General features: G+C 50.0%; 1 protein-coding gene across 5 annotated transcripts in view; it reads left to right on the forward strand.

Moving 5' to 3' along the window:
- Positions 1 to 22933, forward strand: part of CERS4 (ceramide synthase 4) — a 62561-nt gene that overhangs the window by 29727 nt on the left and 9901 nt on the right. For all 5 annotated transcript variants that reach the window (XM_049876708.1, XM_049876709.1, XM_049876707.1 and 2 more), the window contains 8 exons: positions 15037 to 15210; positions 19367 to 19484; positions 20088 to 20206; positions 20302 to 20359; positions 20721 to 20771; positions 21120 to 21212; positions 21428 to 21556; positions 21989 to 22095. In XM_049876708.1, the coding sequence (XP_049732665.1) occupies positions 15038 to 15210; positions 19367 to 19484; positions 20088 to 20206; positions 20302 to 20359; positions 20721 to 20771; positions 21120 to 21212; positions 21428 to 21556; positions 21989 to 22095 (848 nt within the window). In that variant the 5' untranslated portion in view covers position 15037. The remainder of the gene's footprint in view (positions 1 to 15036; positions 15211 to 19366; positions 19485 to 20087; positions 20207 to 20301; positions 20360 to 20720; positions 20772 to 21119; positions 21213 to 21427; positions 21557 to 21988; positions 22096 to 22933) is intronic.

Below are 22933 nucleotides of genomic sequence, written 5' to 3' on the forward strand. Positions count from 1 at the left end.
TAATTAGTGACTACCCCACTCCTACCCTCCCTCCGGCCCTCCTCTCGTAACCACAAAATAATGTTTTCTTCTCAGTTTAAGCTATTTCTCAAGTTCTTATAATAGTGGCCTTATACAATATTTGTCTTTTTGCAACTGACTAATTTCACTCAGCATAATGCCTTCCAGGTTCCTCCGTGTTACGAAATGTTTCACAGATTCCTCACTGTTCTTTATCGATGCATAGTATTCCATTGTGTGAATATACCATAGTTTATTTATCCATTCATCCGTTGGTGGGCACCTTGGTTGCTTCCATGTTTTTGCTATTGTAAACAGTGCTGCAGTAAACATGGGTGTGCATATACCTGTTCGTATAAAGGCTCTTATTTCTCTAGGATATATTCCGAGGAGTGGGATTGCTGGATTGTACGATAGTTCTATTTCTAGCTTTTTAAGGAAGCGCCAAATCGATTTCCAAAGTGGTTGTACCATTTGACGTTCCCACCAGCAGTGTATAAGTGTTCCAATCTCTCCACAGCCTCTCCAACATTTATTATTTTGTGTGTTTTGGATTAATCCCAGCCTTGTTGGAGTGAGATGAAATCTCATTGTAGTTTTGATCTGCATTTCTCTAATGGCTAATGATCATGAACATTTCCTCATGTATCTGTTAGCTGCCTGAATGTCTTCCTTAGTGAAGTGTCTATTCATATCCTTTGCCCATTTTTTAATAGGTTATTTGTCTTTTCGTAGTTGAGTTTTTGCAGTATCATGTAGATTTTAGAGATCAGACGCTGATCGGAAATGTCATAGCTAAAAACTTTCCCAATCTGTAGGTAGTCTTTTTACTCTTTTGGTGAAGTCTTAGGAAACCCTGGTTGCATAGTGGTTAAGTGCTACGGCTGCGAACCAAAGAGTCGGCAGTTCGAATCTGCCAGGCGCTCCTTGGAAACTCTATGGGGCAGTTCTACTCTGTCCTATAGGGTCGCTATGAGTCAGAATCGACTCAGTGGCACGGGGTTTGGTTTTGGTTTTTTGGTGAAGTCTTTGGATGAGCATAGGTGTTTGATTTTTAGGAGCTCCCAGTTATCTAGTTTTTCTTCTGCATTCTTAATAATGTTTTGTATACTGTTTATGCCATGTATTAGGGCTCCTAATGTTGTCTCTATTTTTTCTTCCATGATCTTTATCGTTTTAGATTTTATATTTAGGTCTTTGATCCATTTTGAGCTCATTTTTGTGCATGGAGTGAGGTATGGGCCTTATTTCATTTTTTTGCAGATGGATATCTGGCTGTACCAGCACCATTTGTTAAAAAGACTGTCTTTTCCCCATTTAACTGTTTTGGGGCCTTTGTCAAATATCCACTGCTCATATGTGGATGGATATATGTCCGGATTCCCAATTCTCTTCCATTGGTCTATGTATCTGTTGCTGTACCAGTACCAGGCTGTTTTGACTACTGCGGCGGTATAATAGGTTCTAAAATCTGAAGGATGGGTTTTGAAGGATGCACAAGAGTTTGCCAGACAAACAAGGAATGTGTCTAAGTCCTGTGAGGGCAGAGACCTTGCCTGTTTTTTCCACCGTTTTATGTCCTCAGCACTCAAGGGTACAAGAAATGTTAAATGGGCAGTCTAGGCAGAGGCATTCTTGGCATTCTTTGCCAAGGCTGGACCCTATGATGTTATACTGTGTGGTGGGAGCAGACAGTGTCGGACAGTGAATGGTGGGTTTAAGGCTGGGAACAGCAGAGGCCTAAGATGGCAGGAAGCCATTGCTGTTGCGCATTCTCCCTTGTTCCCAAAGCTCATTGGGACTTGCATGTACCGTGGCTGTGGTGGACCCCCACCAGCTGCTGTACCCTGGGGTAGGAGAAAGCCCTGGGGCTTGGAGTCTGGACTCCTGGGCTCTGGCCCCAGCTCTGGCTGGCTGGGGGCTTTCCTGGGATGCCCCAGTAAGTGCACGGGGATCCAGCTGACCTTGCCGGTTAAAGAAGATGATTTCTTTTCTAGAGAGTTCCACCACCTGGGCTAAAATCCCCACATCCACCGATCTGTCCCTCTCTCTATTCTTTCTGGACTGTCTGGGTCTTGAGTCTATCCAGACCAGCCACCATCTCGCACCCCAGACCCTGGAGCCACTGTCCAGCTGCTGCCCTCTAGTGCCCAGTGACAGTGGCCGCTTCTCAACACCTCACTGATACCTAGACACCAGACCACCACGACATGGCCCTCGGGCTCACCTTTATCTATATCCCCTCCCTGGGGAATCCATCTATTTCATGATTTAAATACCAACCACACGCTGATGAGTCCTGCCCAGACCCCCTGGTTCCCATCCCGGGGCCCAGACCCAAGTAACCCCTCCTCCCCAACCTGTCCACAGGACATCTGAGACCCCTCCTACTTGTCCGACACTGAGTCCAACTCCTGCCCTGAAATCCACTCACTCACCCTGGTTCCTTAGACCAGAGCTCTGGGAATTTTTCTTTGTATGTATTTGACTTTTTTAATGCAAATTTAATTTCAATCTGCAGAGAAAAGGGCCCAAATCATTAGTACACAGATCAGTGAACTTAACCAGAACAGCACTTAGATCAGGAAACAGAACGTTCCAGCCCCTCATGACCCCTCCAGTCACTACCTGCCCCCAGGGGTAGCCATCTTCCTAATATCCAGCATTGTAATAGGCAGAGTGAGTCAGTGGTTTGAACCCACCAGCAGCTCCATGGGAGAAGAGATTTGGCAATCTGCTCCCATAAAAAGATTACAGCCTAGGAAACCTTATGGGGCAGTTCTACTCAGTAACACATGGGGTCACTATAAGTTGGAATCAACTCGATGGCACACAACAACAAAGACATGCACATCTCAATCCCCGGAATATGTGGCCTCACGAGACAAAGGGGAATGAAGGTTACAGGTAGAACTGAGGTTGGTAATTAGCTGCCCTTGAGATGGGCAATTATCCTGGATGATCCAGGTGGGCCCAGTGCAATCCCAAGGGTCCTTATAAGTGGAAGAGGGAGGCAGGTGAGAGAACCAGAGAGAAGGTAGCATTAAGAAGAACTCAGCCCAATGCTGCTGGCTTTGAAGATGGAGGGAGGGGCCACAAGTCAAGGAATGTGGGCGGCCTCTAGAAGCTGGAAAAGACGGAAGAAAAGATTCTCCCCTAGAGCCTCCAAAAGGAATTCAGTCCTCCCAGCAGCTGATTTGAGCTCAGTGAGACCCATTTCAGATTTCTGGTTTCCAGAACTATAAGATAATAAAGTTGTGGTGTTTCAAGCCACTAAGTTTGTGGTAGTTTGCAACAGCATCAATGGGAAACAAATGCAAGCATCATAGTTTTGTTTCACCTGGTTTTGAACTGTATATAAATAGAACCTTACAGAATGTGCTCCTCTTTGCCTTCTTTCTTGAGGGCATTTTAGATTTTTTCCCTTCCCTACCCTTCCCCATCCCCATACCTAATCCATGAGCAACTCTTGGGGGTCCTGCCTCCACAGTATCTTGGAATCTCTTTCTCCCTTCTGTGCACCCCACCTCATCTGGACAGTGGATGACGCCACGTCCTGGTCTCCAAAAGGCTACTCCACACATGGCCATCCCGTAGCTACTCGTCTTCCTCCAAAATAAAATGAAGAGCAGCCAAACCCCGTATTCCACTGGTGGGAGTGTGAAATGCTACCACCACCGCCAGCAACTCACAGTGACCCCATGTGTGTCAGAGTAGAACTGTGCTCCACAGGTTTTCAATGGCTAAGTGTTCAGATGTAGCTCTCCAGGCCTTTCTTCTGAGGTTCTTCTGGGTAGACGTAAACCTCCAACCTTCCGGTCAGCAGCCAAGCATGTTAACCATTTGAACCACCCAGGGACTCCCATGAAATGGTACGAAACCCAACCAAACCCAGTGCTGTCGAGTCAATTCTGACTCATAGCGACCCTATAGGACAGAGTAGAACTGCCCCATAGAGTTTCCAAGGAGCACCTGGTGGATTCGAACTGCCGACCCTTTGGTTAGCAGCCATAGCACTTAACCACTACACCACCAGGATTTCCTGAAATGGTACAGCCACCCTGAAAAACAATTTGGCAGTTGCTTATAAAGTTAAACACGCAGCTGCCATATAACCCAGCATTCTCACTCCAGAGATTTACCCAAGAGAATGAAAACTTCTGCCCAGACAAGAATACATACGCAAATGTTCATAGCCCAAAACTGGGGTCATCCCAAATGCCTGTCAATTAGTGAATGATGAACTAATTGCACTCATGATTTAGCAATAAAAAAGAAACAAGCAACTGAGAAATGCAACCACACGGATGAATCTCAAAAACGTGCAGAGTCAAAGAAGCCAGACACAAAGATAGTGTATGATTCCATTTAGATGAAATTCGTGATCAAACAGAAGTCCTTGAATGGTGTGACTATTAATGTGCTTGCCTGCTAACCAAAAGGTGGAAGATTTGAGAACACCCAGAGGTACCTCAGAAGAAAGACCAGGAGACCTACATTCAAAAGATGAGCCATTGAAAATCCTATGGAGCACAGTTCTACTCTGACACACATGGGGTTGTCATGAGTTGGAGTCGACCCACCAGCAGCTGGTTTGTTGTTGTTAGGTGCCATCAAGTCTGTTCCAACTTAAACAACCCTGTGGGCATACAGCAGAACAAAACTGCCCGGTCCTGTGCCATCCTCACAACTGTTGCTATGTTTGAGCCCACTATTGCAGCCACTGTGTCAGTCCATCTCGTCAAGTGTCTTCCTCTCTTTCACCGACCCTCTACTTTACCAAACATGATGTCCTTCTCCAGGAACTGATCCCTTCTGATAACATGTCCAAAGTATGTGAGACAAAGTCTCACCATCCTCACTTCTAAGGAACGTTTTGGCCGCACTTCTTCCAAGACAGATTTGTTCATTCTTTTGGCAGTCCATGGTATATTCAATATTCTTCGCCAACACCACAATTCAAAGGCGTCGATTATTTTTCGGTCTTCCTTATCCATTGTCCAGCTTTCGTCTACAAATGAGGTGATTGAAAATACCATGGCTTGGGTCAGGTGCACCTTAGTCCTCAAGGTGATATCTTTGCTTTTCGACACTTTTAAGAGGTCTTTTGCAGCCCCTGGTTTAGAAGAGGCAAAACTAATCAGTGATGGAACAAAAGTATCAAACAGAGGTGGTTATGTTACCTTTGGGCAGGCGGAGGTGGGGACTGATGTGAAGGAACTTTATGGAGGAAGGTTGAGTTACACAGGTGTATTTGTCAAACTGAGCAAATGTACACTTGAGATATGGGTATTTCACTCTAGCAGATTTTATTTCAAAAGAAAAAAAAACAAGCAAATATTGAACCCTAGTTAATGATCAGCATGCTGAAATGTTTAGGCATATTATGTCTTTGATGTCTGCCATGTACTTTGGAATACACTGAGAAAATACAAAAAAAGGTGGGCTGATGGGTAGATAGAAGGATGGGCGGATGGGCAGATGCGTGTGTGAAATGCAAGTAGGAGCCACAGTAGCATCGGAAGCTGTCTAACATCAGGAGGGATACTGCCAATCAATGGCAGCCCAAGGCTGATCCCTGTGAGGTGGATGTCAGACATACCTCCCCTCTCCAGCCTTTTTTACCAAATCTGACACCAGCTGTCCCTCCCACGGCACTGTCTACTTCTTTGCTGGGTTTGATCATCGGTTGCAATGGGCACACTAAACTCACAGACCACACTTACAGTCAAGTGATTTATTAAGGGACAGGGTACAACTTGGGGTCAGCATCAACAGGCTACAACTCAGGAGGCTTGTAGGCAAAGTCTTCTTTCTTCAGTGCTGGACAGCTCTCTCAGCTCCTCTCAACCTTGCAGGCCTTAGCTCGGCCTCCTTGGGACAGCCTCCTCTCGGCCCCCTTGGGACAGCCTCCCCGAGCTCGGCCCCCTCGGGACAACCTCCCTTCGGCCCCCTCGGGACAGCCTCCTCTCACTCCCCTGAGGACAGGTTCTTCTCAGCCCTGCCATCTGTTGCCACCAGCTCTGCCACTTGGCCTATTGCGGGCCTGTCGCTGTCTTCAGTGTTACAGCCTGTTATGAACTGAATTGTGTCCCACAAAAATGTGTGTCAACTTGTCTAGGCCAGGATTCCCCATATAGTGTGATTGTCTTCCATTTTGTGATCTGATGTAATTACCTATGTGTTACAAATCTTAACCTCTGTGATGTTAATGAGGCAGGATTAGAGGCAGTTATGTTAATGAGGCAGGATACAATCTACACGATTAAGTTGTATCTTGAGTCAGTCTCTTTTGCGATATAAAAAAGAGAAGCGAGCAGAGAGGAGGGGACCTCCTACCACCAAGAAAGAAGAGCCTGGAGCAGAGCATGTCCTTTGGACCTGGGGTCCCTGCACTGAGAAGCTCCTAGACCAGGGGAAGATGGATGACAGGGACATTCCCCCAGAGCCAACAAAGAGAAGACCTTCCCCTGGGGCTGACACCCTGAATTCAGGCTTCTAGCCTCCTAAACTGTGAGAGAATAAATTTCTGTTTGTTAAAGCCATCCACTTGTGGTATTTCTGTTATAGCAGCACTAGATAACTAAGACACAGCCCTTGACCAGTGTTAGAGCTGTTTTAGGAGATCTCTTGCCTCCTCTCTCTCTCTGTTGCTTCTTTCAGCTTTCTTCCTTCTGCTTCTTCCCGTTGCTTCTCGTCTTTCTGTCTGCCCAACCTCTGTGGGGCTGGCTGCATATATATATGCATATGTATAATGGAATGAAGTTCTGTTCTGCCAACTCTGTCATAAGTTGGTTCTGACATAAGTCGAATACCTCGTTTTTTTGTTTTTTTAGTTTTCGTTATTTGTTATTGTTGTTAGGTGTTGTCGAGTCGGTTCCGACTCATAGCGACCCTGTGCACAACAGAACGAAACACTGCCTGGTCCTGAGCCATCCTTAAAATCATTGTTATGCTTGAGCTCATTGTTGCAGCCACTGTGTCAATCCACCTCTTTGAGGGTCTTCCTCTTTTCCGCTGACGCTGTACTTTGCCAACCATGATATCCTTCTCCAGAGACTGATCCCTCCTGACAACGTGTCCAGAGTATGTAAGACACAGTCTCGCCATCCTTGCTTCTAAGAAGCATTCTGGTTGTACTTCTTTTAAGGCAGATTTGTTCATTCTTCTGGCAGTCCATGGTATATTCAATATTCTTCGCCAACACCACAATTCAAAGGCATCAGTTCTTCTTCGGTCTTCCTTATTCATTGTCCAGCTTTCACATGCATATGAAATGCAATTGAAAATACCATGGCTTAGGTCAGGCGCATCTTAGTCTTCAAGGTGACATCTTTGCTCTTCAACACTTTGAAGAGGTTCTTTGCAGCAGATTTACCCAATGCAATGCGTCTTTTGATTTCTTGACTGCTACTTCCATGGCTGTTGATTGTGGATCCAAGTAAAATGAAATCCTTGACAACTTCAATCTTTTCTCCGTTTATCATGATGTTGCTCATTGGTCCAGTTGTGAGGATTTTTGTTTTCTTTATGTTGAGGTGTAATCCATACTGAAGGCTGTGGTCTTTGGTCTTCATTAGTAAGTGCTTCAAGTCCTCTTCACTTTTAGCAAGCAAGGTTGTGTCATCTGCATAACTCAGGTTGTTAATGAGTCTTCCTCCAATCCTGATGCCCAGTTCTTCTTCATATACTCCAGCTTCTCGGATTATTTGCTCAGCATCCAGATGGAATAGGTATGGTGAAAGAATACAACCCTGACGCACACCTTTCCTGACTTTAAACCAATCAGTATCCCCTTGTTCTGTCCCAACAACTGCCTCCTGATCTATGTAAAGGTTCCTCATGAGCACAATTAAGTGTTCTGGAATTCCCATTCGTCGCAGTGTTATCCATAATTTGTTATGATGTTTTCATCATTATTACCTTTTATCATCAATATCGTTATAAGCCTGATCTTTATTATATTAGCCTTTGGGGGTTGGATACATTATATGTGAATTTACAGGTATGATGACATCAGCAAACTATGCACCACCACATTGGATGTGGTACATACTACTAACGATAGGATGTATCGAAAAAAAAGGACAGTCATTAAGTGCAGTTCATAGTAACTCGAATACATTGTAAGTCAGGGACTACCTATGTATAGGCATTCGCTGTGAAATTCTTCTAACTTTTCTCTAAGTTTGAAAATTTTCATAATAAGATGTTGAAGAAATAACCTAGATTCTTCCCTGTAACCCACAGCCTGCACGGTCTGCCCCATCACCTCCCTGCCTCACTCCCTCCTGTTCTCCCCCTCACTCACTCCACTCAGCCCCACTGGTCCTCAGACCAGCCAAGCTGGATCCTGCCTCAGGGCCTTTGCGCATGCTGCTTATTCTCTAGAAAGCCCCTCCCAACCCCTCCCCCACCCTCTTCTATGCAAACCCAGGCCCTCCTTGTCCTTTAGGTCTCAGCTCAGATGGCTTCTCCTTAAAGAGCCTCTCCTGGATCACCACAACTAAAATCATGCCACCCTGTCTTTTCTGCCAGGTCCCATCACACTCTGTTACCTCATTTCTTTATGAATCTGTTTAGATGTCTATCAACTGCCTTCCTCACTAGGCTGTGAGCTCTGTGGGGACAGGAATGTGTCTACTTTGTTCCCTGTTGTATCCCCAGTGCTCACCCCCATCCTGTCATGTATAAGTCAACCAGGAAATATCTCTTGTCTAAGATGGATGAATGGATGGGAATTGGGGGGTGAAGAGTGAGTGGGTGGATGAGGGGGTAGATTGATAGGTGGGTGAATGGATGGATGGGTAGGTGAGTGGATGGATGAGTGAATGGATAGATGGATGGGTGGTTAGATGGATGGATGGGTGGGTGCATAAGTGGATAGATGGATAGATGGGGGTGGGTGAATGGATGGATGGGTGAGTGGTTGTATGGGTGAGTGGGTGAGTGTTTACATGGACGGATGGGGAGTGGATGGATGGATGGGTGGGTGGGTGGATAGATGGATAGATGGGGGTGGGTGAATGGATGGATGGGTGAGTGGTTGTATGGGTGGGTGGGTGAGTGGTTACATGGATGGACGGATGGGGAGTGGATGGATGGGCAAGTGGTTGGATGGGTGGGTGGGTGAGTGGTTACATGGATGTATGGATGGGTGAGCGGATGGATGGCTGGGTGGCTCAGTGGTTACATGCATGGATAGGTGGGGAGTGGATGGATGGATGAGGAGTGGATGGGTGGGTGGATAGATGGATGGGGAGTGGATGAAAGGATGGGTGGATGGATGGATGGATGGGTGGATGGATGGATGGATGGATGGATGGATGGATGGATGGATGGGGAGTGGATAAAAGGATGGATGAGTGGGTGGGTGGGTGGGTGGGTGGATGGATGGGGAGTGGATGAAAGGATGGATGAGTGGGTGGGTGGGTGGGTGGGTGGATGGATGGGGAGTGGATGAATGGATGGGTGGGTAGGTGGATGGATAGATGGGTGAGTGGGTGGATGGATAGATGGATGGGTGAGTGGGTAGATGGATGGATGGATGGGTGAGTGGGTGGATGGGTAGGTGGATGATTGGATGAGCAGGTGGATGGGTAGATGAATGTACATACAGTCCTGGAGGGGGCCAGTGTGGGGGTTTAGGCACTTGACTCCAGATAACAGATTTGTTTGGGCTCCTCACGCAGGCTAGACCTGGCCGGCTGGGGCTAGTCCCCAGGCTACTGTTGGTGGAACGCTGGCTTCCCTTGACACTTCTCCATTAACACACCACATTCAGTCTTGTGCCAGGCTCTCATACCCAACTGCAGCGGGCCTCTGGGAGCAAGGGAGAATAGCTGACATTCATGTCTAAAGGGGAGTCCACATTCCCAAGGACGACCAAGGAAGGGGTTGTGGTGGATTGTCTTAAATCCCTTGTCTTTGTACGAATCAAAGGCGAAGTCTTGCAGAGGAAGGAACCTTCCTGGGCTGTCAAGGGCTCACATTCACGTCCCTCTCAGCCACTCCGTGACTATTGCCCACCCATTTTTGCACCAGCAAAATGCAGGAGAATAATAATTATTGTTAGGACCTGTATTGTTCTCATCAGTTGGCACCAGGCAAAGCAGCACTTTTTGTGCCTTATGAGGATGGACTGAGAGGTGTATAGTTGTTGCTTTTGTTGTGAGCTGTTGTCAAGACGACCCTGACTCATAGCGGCCCCACACACAACAGAAAAAATCTGTCCAATCCTGCGCCGTCGCCATGATCAGTTAGGAATCGGACCATTGTGAACTATAGGGTTATCATTGGCTGATTTTCAGAAGTAGATCACCAGCCCTTTCTTCCTAGTCTTAGTCTAGAAGCTCAGCTGAAACCAGGTTCATATCTCAGCAATACACAAGCCTCCACTTATAAGCAGGTGATACTGTCCCCATTTTTCAGATAAGCTTCGGGTTCAGGGAGGTCGGGGCATTTACCTGACGGTGGACAGCCTCTTCTGTTCTTAACACTGGCTGTTAGAGAATCTTTGCTAGGCCCCTGCTGGGCTCCAGGGAACAAGGGTGGATGGGATGGTGGGCAAGGCCAGAGTGAAGCGAGAGAAGGTAGACTGGTAGCCATGCATGAAACAGGGACAGGCAAGGGGCCCACGTCCAGCTTGGCCTCCCCTCTTGGGAACTGATGGGTGGGTGTTACAAAATGGCTGCATGTGGGCACCTGACCTCCTCTAACTTCACAAGGGGGAAGGAGAATCAAAATCAACAGCCCAAGGCTGATTCCTATGAGGCGGAGGTCAGACATGCCTCCTTTCTCGGCCATCCTTACCAGTTCTGAAACCAGCCATCCCTCCCACAGCACTCTACTTCTCTGCTGGGTTCGATAATTTGCTGCAATGGCCACACAGAACTCAGACCATACTTACAGTTATGGGGTTTATAAGGGAAGTAACGGATTACAATTTGGGATCAGGAAAGACTCAGGATACAGTTGTTCGATCAGGACAGCCTCTTCTTAGCCATGTCCACAGGCACGCCTGTCTCTGGACCTCAGCCTCTCAGCCCATCGGCCCCTTGGCCCAGCCTCTGCCCTGCTCAGGCAAGTGTTACAAAGCTCTTTAGCTGTGCCAGTAAGTGCCCAGGGCACCGTACTCCGCCAGCAAGCCTGGGCCCCAAGGCACTCAGCTCTCTTGCTCTGTGGGTTGGCAAGCTTAATTCCACCAACGAGCACCCCAAGGCATCCCACTTTTCCAGGAAGTTTCCTGCCTGAAGGCACTCAGTTCTTTTGCTCTGTGGGTCAGCATACCCACTTAACCACCTTGTTCCGTGAGCCAGGAAGCACACCACATCATCTCACACCAGTCTCCAGGTTCTGCTGCTGCTGCTTCTGACCACCTTGTGCCATCTCCAGTGTTACAGCTCTCACTCTCTTGTCTCTTGGGTCTAGGGGGCTCTCAGCACAGGGACCCCGGGTCCAAAGGACACACTGCGCTCTCATCTCTTCTTCTTGGTGGTAGTGAGGTCCCCCCGTCTACCTCTGGGATGGCTCAATATAAGCCAGCGGGATGGAAAAACTAATCAATCACCTCATTAGGGTTCCATACACCTTATTTGCATGGTCCCACCCCCATAAGAGTGCCATGCGCCTTATTTGCGTTACTAGCAAGCTGTCCAATCCCTCTTGGTGGGCCACACACCTTATATTGCATCATGTTGTTGTTTTTAGGTATCTTCCAGTTGGTTCTGGCTCATAGTGACCCTATATATGATGGAACAAAACACAGCCCAGTTCTGCACCATCTTCATGATCGTTGTTATGTTTGAGCCCATTGTTGCAGCCACAGTGTCAATCCATCTCATTGAGGGTCTTCCTCTTTTTTGGTGACCCTCTGCTTTACCAAGCATGATGTCCTTCTCCAGAGATTGATCCCTCCTGATAACGTGTCCAAAGCATGTGAGACAAAGTCTTGCCATCCTCGCTTCTAAGGAGCATTTTAGCTGTACTTCTTCCAAGACAGATTTGTTCTTTCTTTTGGCAGTCCATGTATATTCAGTATTATTCTCCAACACCATAATTCAAAGGCATCAATTCTTCTTCGGTCTTCCTTAATTGCTCAGCTTTCACATTCATATGAGGCAATTGAAAACACCACGGCTTGCGTCAGGCATACCTTAGTCCTTAAAGTGACATCTTTGCTTTTTAATATTTTTTAATACTTTAAAGAGGTCTTTTGCAGCAGATTTGCCCAGTACAATGCATCTTTTGATTTCCTGACTGCTTCTTCCATGGGCGTTGATTGTGGATCCAAGTAAAACGAAGTCCTTGACAACTTCAATCTTTTCTCCATTTATCATGATGTTGCTTATTGGTCCAGTTGTGACAATTTTTGTTTTCTTTACGTTGAGGTATAGTCCATACTGAAGGCTGTGGTCTTTAATCTTCATCAGTAAGTGCTTCAAGACCTCTTCACTTTCAGCAAGCAAGGTTGTGTCATCTGCATAACACAGGTTGTTAATGAGCCCTCTTCCAATCCTGATGCCCCGTTCTTCTTCATATAGTCCAGCTTCTTGGCTTATTTGCTCAGCATACAGATTGAATAAGTATGGTGAAAGGATACAACCCTGACACATACCTGTCCTGACTTTAAACCACGCAGTATTCCCTTGTTCTGTTTGAACAACTGCCTCTTGGTCTAAGTACAGGTTCTTCATGAGCACAATTAAGTGCTCTGGAATTCCCATTCTTCGCAGTGTTATCCATAATTGGTTATGGTCCACACAGTCGACTGCCTTTGCATAGTCAATAAAACACAGGTAGACATCTTTCTGGTGTTCTCTGCTTTCAGCCAGGATCCATCTGACATCAGCAATGATATCCCTGGTTCCACGTCCTCTTCTAAATCCGGCTTGAATTTCGGCAGTTTCCTGTCGATGTACTGCTGCAGCTACTTTTAAATAATCTTCAGCAAAATTTTACTTCTGTGTGATATTAATGATATCGTTTGATAATTTCTGCATTGAATTGGATCACTTTCTTTGGAATAGGCATAAATATGGATCCCTTCCAGTTGGTTGGCCAGGTAGCTGTCCTTCAGATTTCTTGGTATAGACGAGTAAGCACTTCCAGCGCTGTATCTGTTGAAATATCTCAGTTGGTAAGCTGCCAATTCCTGGAGCCTTGTTTTCGCCAATGTCTTCAGGGCGCCTCGGACTTCTTCCTTCAGTGCCATCGGCTCTTTATCATATGCTACTTCCTGAAGTGACTGAATGTCAACTGTACTCCTTCCATCTTCTTTCGATGCTTCCTGCTTCGTTCAGCATTTCGCCCACAGAATCCTCCACTATTGCGACTCAAGCCTTGAATTTTTTCTTCAGTTCTTTCCGCTTGAGAAATGTCGAGTGTTTTCTTCTCTCTTGGTTTTCTAACTGCAAGTCTTCGCACATTATAATACTTCACTTTGTCTTCTCGAGCTGCCCTTTGAAGTCTTCTGTTCAGCTCTTTTACTTCATCAATTCTTCATTTTGTTTTAGCTACTCAACATTCAAGAGCAAGTTTCAGGGTGTCTTCTGACATCCATTTTGGTCTTTTCTTTCTTTCCTGTCTTTTCAGTGACCTCTTGCTTTCTTCATGGATGATGTCCTTGATGTCATTCCACAACTCATCTGATCTTCGGTCATTAGTGTTCAATGCATCAAATCTCTTCTTGAGATGGTCTCTAAATTCAGGTGGGATATACTCAAGGTCGTATTTTGGCACTCGCGGACTTGTTCTAATTTTCTTGATTTTCAGCTTGAACTTGCATATGAGCAACTGATGGTCTGTTCCACAGTCAGCCCCTGGCCTTGTTCTGACCGATGATATTGAGATTTTCCTTCGTCTCTTTCCACAGATGTAGTTGATTTGATTCCTGTGTGTTCCCTCTGGCAAGGTCCATGTGTATAGTCACGGTTTATGTTGGTGAAAAAAGGTATTTCCAATGACGAAGTTGTTGGTCTTGCAGAATTCTATTATGTGATCTCTGGCATTATTTCTGTCACCAAGACCATATTTTCCAATTATCAATTCTTTTTTTTCAACTTTTGCATTCCAATCACAGTAATGACCTTTGCATCCTGATTGCATGTTTGATCAATTTCAGACTGCAGCAGCTGGTAAAAATCCTCAATTTCTTCATCTTTGGGCTTTGTGGTTGGTGTGTAAATTTGAATAATAGTCATATCACCTGGTCTTCCTTGTAGACGTATGGATATTATCCTATCACTGACGGTGTTGTACTTCAGGATAGATCTTGAAATGTTCTTTTTGACAATGAATGCAATGAATGCCATTCTCTTCAAGTTGTCTTTCTTGGCACAGTAGACCATACGACTGGCAGATTCAAAATGACCAATAGCAGTTCATTTCACCTCACTGATGCCTAGGACATTAATCCTTATGCATTCCATTTCATTTCTGACAATTTCCAATTTTCCTGGATTCACACTTTTTACGTTTCACATTCCTATTTTAATGGATGTTTGCAGCTGTTTCTTCTCATTTTGCGTCGTGCCACATCAGCAAATGAAGGTCCCAAAAACTGGACTCCATCCACATCATTAAGGTCAACTCTACTTTGAGGAGGCAGCTCTTCCCAGCCGTGTTTTGAGTGCCTTCCAACCTGAGGGGCTCTCATCCGGTGCTCTATCAGACAATGTTCCCCTGCTATTCATAAGGTTTTCACTGGCTAATTTTTTTCAGAAGTAAACCGCCGGGTTCTTCTTCCTAGTCTTAGTCTAGAAGCTCAGCTGAAACCTGTCCACCTCGGTGACCCTGCTGGTATTTGAATACCGGTGGCATAGCTTCCAGCATCACAGCAACGCACAAGATCCCACAGTACAACAAACTGGCCTGTCCCCACCCAATCGTTTGGTGGGAGTTACAAGACCATGGCTAGAGAGACTGTGTAAAAGTGATCCATCGTACCACAGTGGGGGAGAGTTCTCAGTGTCTGCACCTCCCCCTCAGCCCTCTCCACATGTAAATCTCCCCGTTAACCTGAACACGTGCCCACAGGATGTTGTCCACCCTGAACGAGTGGCTATGGCAGGACAGGTTGTGGCTGCCACCCAACACCTCGTGGGCACTCCTGGAGGACCGGAATGGTGTGGTCTACGCCCACCCTCGGGACCTGCTGGCAGCCATTCCCCTGACGCTGACCCTGGTGGCCATGCGTGTGACCTTTGAGAGGTGAGTGTCCTCCACACAGCAGACACTGACCCATCACCTAAGTACTTTCTGCAGAGCCTGGCTTTGAACCAAACTGCTGCTCCTGGCTTCCTCCTGCCCTCAGCTACTTCCTCTGCTGGTCTGTGATTGCTGGTTGGTGGGAATGCTGGCCCCTGGATGCATTTTTGTAAAATGGGTGGGGCCCTAGAGGGTGGAAGCCTGCCAGCCTGCTAAGCTCAGTAAGTGACGGGGCCCCTGCCCACACCCTCCTGCCTCCGTCCCCTGGGGGCAGCCCCACCCTCGCCCAACACCCCTCCCTCCTGGCTCCTTCCAATGTCTTCCCTCCTCCTTGCCCTTTGTAGCCAAAAAAGGGAGCATCCACACCCCCACCTCCCCCTCGAACCCCCTCCCTTCACCCCCACCTCCTGCAGCCCCTGCGTCATCCCCTAAGTATGTACCTCTGCCCAATTCCCCCTGCCAAAAAAAACAAAAAAAGTTGCCGTTGAGTTAGCACCAACTCTTAGCCACCCGATGTGTACAGGGTAGAACTGTGCTTCATTGGGCTTTCAAGGCTGTAACCTTTTGGAAACAGATTACCAGGCCTTTCCTCCAAGTTGCCCCTGGGTGGGGTTTGAACTGCCAACCTTTGGCTAGTAGCTGTGCGCTTAGCCATTTGTGCCACCCAGGGACTCCAGATTCCCAGTGACCTTCTAGTTGCCAAACCCTGTGAATTGTCAGTCCTTTCTTGGGTTTTCTCCTCACTCCTTGGTGTCCCATCTCCTGGGTGGAATTCCTTCTTCCTTCTGTCAGTCTCCGTAACCGCCCCTCATGAGTCCTTTTGGGCCCCTGGGTGGCGCAAAGAGCAAACACACTCAGCTGCTCACTGCAAGGTTGGAGGTTCTAGTCTACCCAGAGGTGCCTTGGAAGAAAGACCTGGTGATCTGCTTCCAAGAAATCAGCCATTGAAAACCCTGTGGAGCATGGTTTTACTCTGACACACACAAGGTCTCCATGAGCTGGAGTCAACTCAATGCAACTGGTATGAATCCCTCTTTGGGTCTCTTCGCTCAGCCCCAGGTGGTCCCACCATGTCCCACAGCCACGAGGACCAATGACCAGTGCTGGATCCAACTCTCCAGGGCCATCAGCCACCCCATGGCCCCTTCCCTTCACCTTCCCCTACTTCCTCCCACACCTGCCCTTGCTCTTTTGCCTGGACTGTCCTGCCTGTGATTCCTCTAATTTTGGGTTCCAGTGTCTCCTCTTCCAGGAAGACTACCATGCCCTCCCTCAGGCAGAGCCTTTAATTTCCTCAGGGCCTCCCACGTTGGGTCCCTCTCCCATCTCTGCCCTGCCACCAGGAGCCTGGGAGTGTTGTGTGTCTTGCTTTGTCTCCCACTCAGTGGGAGCTTCTTGAGGTCTGGGGTCCAGCCTCACCCAGTGCAGGCTGGACACAGGGAAAGCAGGGAACTTTCGTGAACCTGTACACCTTTCTGAGCCCATCTGCTCGAAGCAGTTTACGCATACAACTCACTTAGTCCTCGATGTAACCCCGAAGGGGGTCTTTTACTGTGCCCATTTTACAGAAGAGGGAACTGAGGCACAGAGAGAGCACGTGGCCTGCCCAAGGCAACACAGCGGGTTGATGACCCAGGCCTAAGGCTTTGCCTATGGGAATTCAGGGAAACCCATTTCAGCTGGGCCTTAGAGGGAGCCCCCTGCCCTTCTGTGGGGGTGGGGGCAGGGTGAGACTGTGCCCAGATTCACCATTGGAGCTCCAAGGGGTGTTTGCCTCTTTTACTGAACTGAAGGCAGAGTTTAGGTGGCAGGGGGGATTACCATCCCCTTTCAGGGGCCTTCCTGGTGCTTGTTAAGGGCAGCAGCAGGGGGAGCTTTTCTGGGGTCTTAGCCCTTGTTAAAGGAAAGTGAAGCCTGGGTTTGAATTCTGGGTCTATCCCTCACTGTTTGTGTGACTTTGGGCATGGCTCTGACCCCTCTGAGCTTCCGTTTGCCCATCAGAACAATGGGGATGGTGATAAAAGGACTAGGGAGCAGGTGGAGTGAGCCAGCACATAAGCTGGACTTGGCCCCATGCTTGGCAGAGAGCACACACTCCGTAAACATCAACTCCCTACCCCCAATACGCCTGAGTCTAGAATGAATCACTTGCTGGGCTGTTCTGGGCCTCAGTTTCCCCACATGAGGGGTGAAGGAATGATACCAAAAACCAAAACCTGTTACTGTTGAGTGGATTTAGACTCATAGTGACACTATAGGACAGAGTAGAGCTGCCCCATAGGGTTTCCAAGGAATGGCTGGTGGATTCAAATTGCTGACGTTCTGGTTAGCAGCTGAGCTCTTAACCACTGTGCCACCAGGGCTCCGAAAGAATGATCAGATCAGATCCGTTGCTGGCGAGTTGGTTTCAACTCATAGTGACCTTATAGGACAGGGTAGAACTGCCTCAAAGTGTTTCCAAGGAGCAGCTAGCTGGTGCATTAAAACTGCCGACCTTTTGGTTAGCAACCAAACTCTCAACCACTACAACACCAGGGTTTCTGAAGGGATAATGGTGGATATTAAATTTGGTCCCTACCTGTGGCCTCAGGGCACCCCCTGGTGGTCAGTGTTGTGGCCGACCAGGGTCCCTGCTCTCTGAGTGCCTGCCCTGGAGTGGGCACTGCTGGGGATTCCTGACAAGGGTCAGACCCCAGCCCTGCCGGTAGGGAGCCCCTAGCCCAGTTGAGGACAGGCCAGGAGCTACACCGCCATGGGTCCGGCAGTGAGGGGCCCTCGTCCCTGGTTTGGGATTGAGGAAGGTGCCTGAGTACCCCAGGAGTTGGCCCTCACACCCCATCCTGAACCCTGTGACGCTGTGCTTATTTGTTGTTGTTAGGTGCAGTCAAGTCGGTTCTCTTAGCAACCCCTATATCACAGAGTAGAACTCCCCCCAGAGAGTTTCCTAGGCTGTCATCTTTACGGAAGCAGATTGCCAGGTCTTTCCTCTGGTGGAGCTGCTGGTGGGTTTGTACCGCCAACCTTTCAGTTAGCAGCTGTCTTAGTTATCTAGTGCTGCTATAACAGAAATACTACAAGTGGATAGCTTCAACAAAGAGAAATTTATTCTCTCACAGTCTAGTAGGCTAGAAGCCCAAATTCAGGGTGTCAGCTCCAGGGGAAAGCTTTGTCTCTGTGTCGGCTCTGGAGGAAGGTCCTTGTCATCAACCTTCCCCTGGCCTAGGAGCTTCTCTGTGCAGGAACCCCGGGTCCAGTGGACACACTCTGCTCCTGGTGCTGCTTTCTTGGCGGTATGAGTTACCCCTCTCTGGTTGCTTCCCTTTCCCTTTATCTCTTGTAAGACAAAAGGTGGTTCAGGCCACACTCCAGGGAATCTCCCTTTACATTGGATCAGGGATGTGACCTTAGTAAGGGTGCTACAATCCCACCCTAATCCTCTTTAACATAAAATTGTAGTCACAAAATGGAGGAAAACCACAGAATACTGGGAATCATGGCCTAAGCAAGTTGACACATATTTGAGGGGGACACCACTCAGTCCATGACAGCAGCCAAGCGCTTAACCATTGTCCATCAGGACTCCTTTGTGCTTATTCAGCAAACACTTTTGAGCACTTGCTCAGTCCTTTCTCATGCTGCCCAGATGCTGCAGAGTCGGGCTTGCTCCTCTCTCCCTGGCTGTCCTCCTCTGGGCATCTCTCATGAGTCCCTCCTGTGATGCAAACAGTGAAGGCTCTTGGCTGTTAACTGAAAGGTTGGTGATTCGAGTCCACCCAGAGGCACCTTGGAAGAAAGGTCCAGAAATCTCCTTCTGAAAAACCAGTCACTGAAAACCTTATGGAGCACAGTTCCCCTGACAGTCTGGAATCCCCTGCCTTCTTTGTGTTTGGGTCCGGTGCAGCTACGAGGCCTCCCCCCAGGATCCCAGGGCATGGGGTGGGGATTAGCCATGGGACGCTGGTCCAAACCCTGCCCCTCAGGCCTCCTAACCCTCCACTCTGATGAAGAAAGATTTGAAACATTCCACTCTGCCACCTGCTGCTGTACCCCCCTGGCCAATGACATGGCCGCTCTGAGCCTCAGTTTCCCCACCTGTAGCACGTGTCCCCCGCAGACCTGTCCCTGCTCCTTGGACTGACGGCTGTCCTCCTTACCCCAGGTTTGTGGGCCTGCCCCTGAGCCGGTGGCTGGGCATTCAGGACCGCAGCCAGAGGCCAGTGGTGCCCAACCCCACGTTGGAAAAACACTTCCTCACACAGGGGCGGAGACCCCTGGAGGTGAGACCCGCCTGGTTGCCCTGGAGCGGGGAAGACTAGGGCAGCCTCTGGTACCCCCAGTGCCCCAACCTTCCAGTCCACCTGGACACCCGTCAGCGGGCACGGCTGCCCCATGGAAGGCCCCTGGGATGGGGGGCTAGGCAGGTTTCTCTCCTGTCTGGGGAGAAGTATGTGAATTTTCTTTCCGTTGCCACCCATGTGTGTGGCTGCAGCCATGGGCAGGGTCTGGTCTGGCTCCTGTGGGAAAAGAGGGGAAGGGTGTGGTCTGTGTACCTGGGTGGTACCAGGAAGAGAGTCTTGTTCCCATTGAAGGTTGGGCTGCTCCAAGGGGGTGGGAGAACCCTAGCTTTTCTGTGGAGGGTACAGGAATGCTTCTGTGGAATCCAGCCCCCAGCCCCTTCATCCAGTCCCTGTCGGCATCCTGGCTGCCTTGGGAGAGCAGGTTCTGTCCTCGGCGGGAGAAAGGAGAGTGGGATAAGACCCTTTTCCCCAGGACCCCACTTCACCCCTACCCCTGTAGGTAGAAGGTTCTGCCTGTCCTGGGGCAGGGATGGGAAGCCACCACAGGGCCCTGTGACCCTGGTACCACCCCTCCCTTCCCAGCACCAGCTGGCCCTCCTGGCCACCCAGTGTGGCCTCACCCTGCGGCAGACCCAACGCTGGTTTCGGGGCCGCCGGAACCAGGATCGGCCCCACCTGAGCAAGAAGTTCTGTGAGGCCAGGTGAGCCCAGGGCTGGGGCTTGGAGGAAGGTCTGGAGTTGCTGGAGTGGGATCTGCCCTTCTGGCAACTTCCTTATGGGCTCCCCCCATCTGCAGCTGGAGGTTCTTGTTCTATCTGTGCTCCTTCGTGGGTGGCCTCTCGGTCCTGTACCACGTGAGTGTGCCCTGCTGCCCACCCACCCCCTCCACCTATTCCACAAGCACCTACTGTGCACCACAGGGGCTAGGTGTGGGGGTGGTGGTGCAGGCAGCAGGAAAAGCAGGTGCAGAAGCACAGAGAAGAGGGAGAGCTTGGCGAGGCCTTGGTGACCATCCACTCACAGGCTCCTATTAATGACCTACTGTGTGCGGAACTGGGGACCCAGCGAGAATGAGCCCCTGGGCTGGAGTAGGGGGCAGATGTGCAGCCAAGCAGGAAAAAGCATGGCCAAGTGAGAGTGGCACCTGGGGGGGCCCAGACCAGGGTGGGGGCTGGGCTCTGATCTTCGGGCAGCCTCAGACTCTGTCTCCCACAGGAGTCGTGGCTGTGGAAGCCGTCAATGTGTTGGGACAACTATCCAGACCAGGTGAGCGGTAGGGGGTGCACGGAGGTTGGTGGGAGGGCCGAGGCGAGGGCCTGGCAGTCAGAGTTCCTGCGGCCTGGGAACGGGAAGCCAAGCCAGGCATCGTGCCAGAACTCTCCCTGAGTCTCGCTCTCAGCCGGTTTGACTCCCCTGTGGAATGGAGAGGGGTCTGGAAGCCTGGAAACTCAGAGCAGGAACTGCCACAAAACTGTTGCCCTTGATTACCTCCAGGGATGAAGTGCTCACTCCTTCCTCATTCACTAGGATCTGAATGTCCTGGGTTTGGGCAAAGCAGGGGGAGGGGAGACTGGTGTGCTGGGCCCCTCCCCACAGTAACCTTGCCCCACCCAGCCCCTGAAGCCCACTCTGTACTGGTGGTACCTCCTGGAGCTGAGTTTCTACATCTCCCTGCTGATTACACTGCCCTTCGACACCAAGCGCAAGGTGAGACCAGAGTGAGGGCCCAGCTGGGGGAGTGACGAGGAGCTGGGAGGGGCGGCCTCCCAACCCCACCCCACCCTCCAGACCCCCATGGTGCCTGGGGCAGGACAAGTCCAGAGGTACCAGCCCCAGGGGAGTGCCAGCTCCCGCCCCTTGGGGTGGGGCCCCTCTGGCCACGGAGCCCTGCCCAGGCCATCACTCACCCTCTTCTCCCACAGGACTTCAAGGAGCAGGTGGTCCACCACTTTGTGACCATCACCCTGATCACCTTCTCCTACAGCGCCAACCTGCTGCGCATTGGCTCCCTCGTGCTACTGCTGCACGACACCTGTGACTACCTGCTGGAGGTGGGTCACCGCCTGCCCCTGCCTGCCCTCACCTCCTCCCATGTTCTCCCACCTGTCCCTGGAGGCAAGACCCTGCCTCCTCACTGCTCTCCTGGGAGGTGAGCCCCCCCAGTCTCGCTTTACCTGGGAGGTGAGGTCCCGCCCCTCTCAGTTTACCTGGGAGGTGAGGCCCCACCCCTCTGAGCTTTCCTGGGAGGTGATACTTCACGCTGTCCACCTCCCCCTCCATCTCTCCTGTCCCTCCTTCTCTCCCCTTACTTTTCTGTCCAGGTCCTGAAGACAACATCCCCCCTCACTTGGCCCCACCCCTCATCCCATAAAAAGAGCTCCTGTTCTAGCCTTTTCCTGAGACAAAGCCCCGCCCTCGGCCTGCCCGCCCCTCCCCGCGTTGCCCTGGCCTGAGCAGGTTCCTCTCTGGCGCGCCCTCCCCAGGCCTGTAAGATGTTCAAATACCTGCGCTGGCAACGCCTGTGTGACGTGTTCTTCCTCATCTTCTCCTGCGTCTTCTTCTACACACGCCTTGTGCTCTTCCCCACGCAGTGAGTCCGTCCTCCCGCAGGACGCGGGTAGGGGGAGGGAGGGCGTGTCCGAGACCCCAGGCCTACCTTCCCCTCTATCCGGGAGTGGGAAGCTTCCAGGAAGAGGCGGGAAGGGTCTTCATGGCACAGGCCACAGCCTGTGCGAAGGTCCAGAGGGGAGAGAGAGAGCTGGGCTCCGTCACCAGTGCTGAGTGTGCTGGGAACATGGAGTGGAAGGAGGGGTGGGGCGGGGCTCACTGATGTCTCCACCCAGGCAATGTGTTGAGCCTCATGAATGTGCCACGTCGTGGGACACAGCAGGGAGAACACCGTGTGGGCCCCTGCTCTCCTGGAGCTGATCTTGGGTGGGGCGGGCCAGTGACAAATAAGGCGAACGAGCACACTATTGAGTATGTCAGGGGTGTTGAGTGCTAAAGAAAGAACTGAAGCAGGGAAGGGCACAGGGGGTCAGGGAAGGCTTCAGTGACAGCATTTGTACAGAGAGACCTGAGGGAGGTAAGAGAGAGAACTCTGCTGATCATAGAACGGTGTTCCAGGCAAAGGGAACAGCACAGGCAGAGGGAATAGGGTGTGCAAAGGCCCTGAGGCAGGACCGTGCCTGGCATGTTGGAGGAACAGTGATAAAGCCCATGTGGCTGGAGTGGAGTGAGCAATGGGGAGAGAGAAGGAGGGGACAGAGAAGGTTGTGCAGGGCTCTGTGGGCAGAGGGGAGGACTTGAGCTTTTACTCAAGTAAAGGTGGGAGCCCTGGAGGGCTGTGAGCAGAGGAGGGAGGGCCCTGACTCGTGTGCTCAGAGGCGCCCTCTCGTGGCCATGGAGTGGAACGACTGTGGGAAGTG

The sequence above is a fragment of the Elephas maximus genome, chromosome 3 (assembly GCF_024166365.1).
Source record: "Elephas maximus indicus isolate mEleMax1 chromosome 3, mEleMax1 primary haplotype, whole genome shotgun sequence".
NCBI lineage: Eukaryota > Metazoa > Chordata > Mammalia > Proboscidea > Elephantidae > Elephas > Elephas maximus.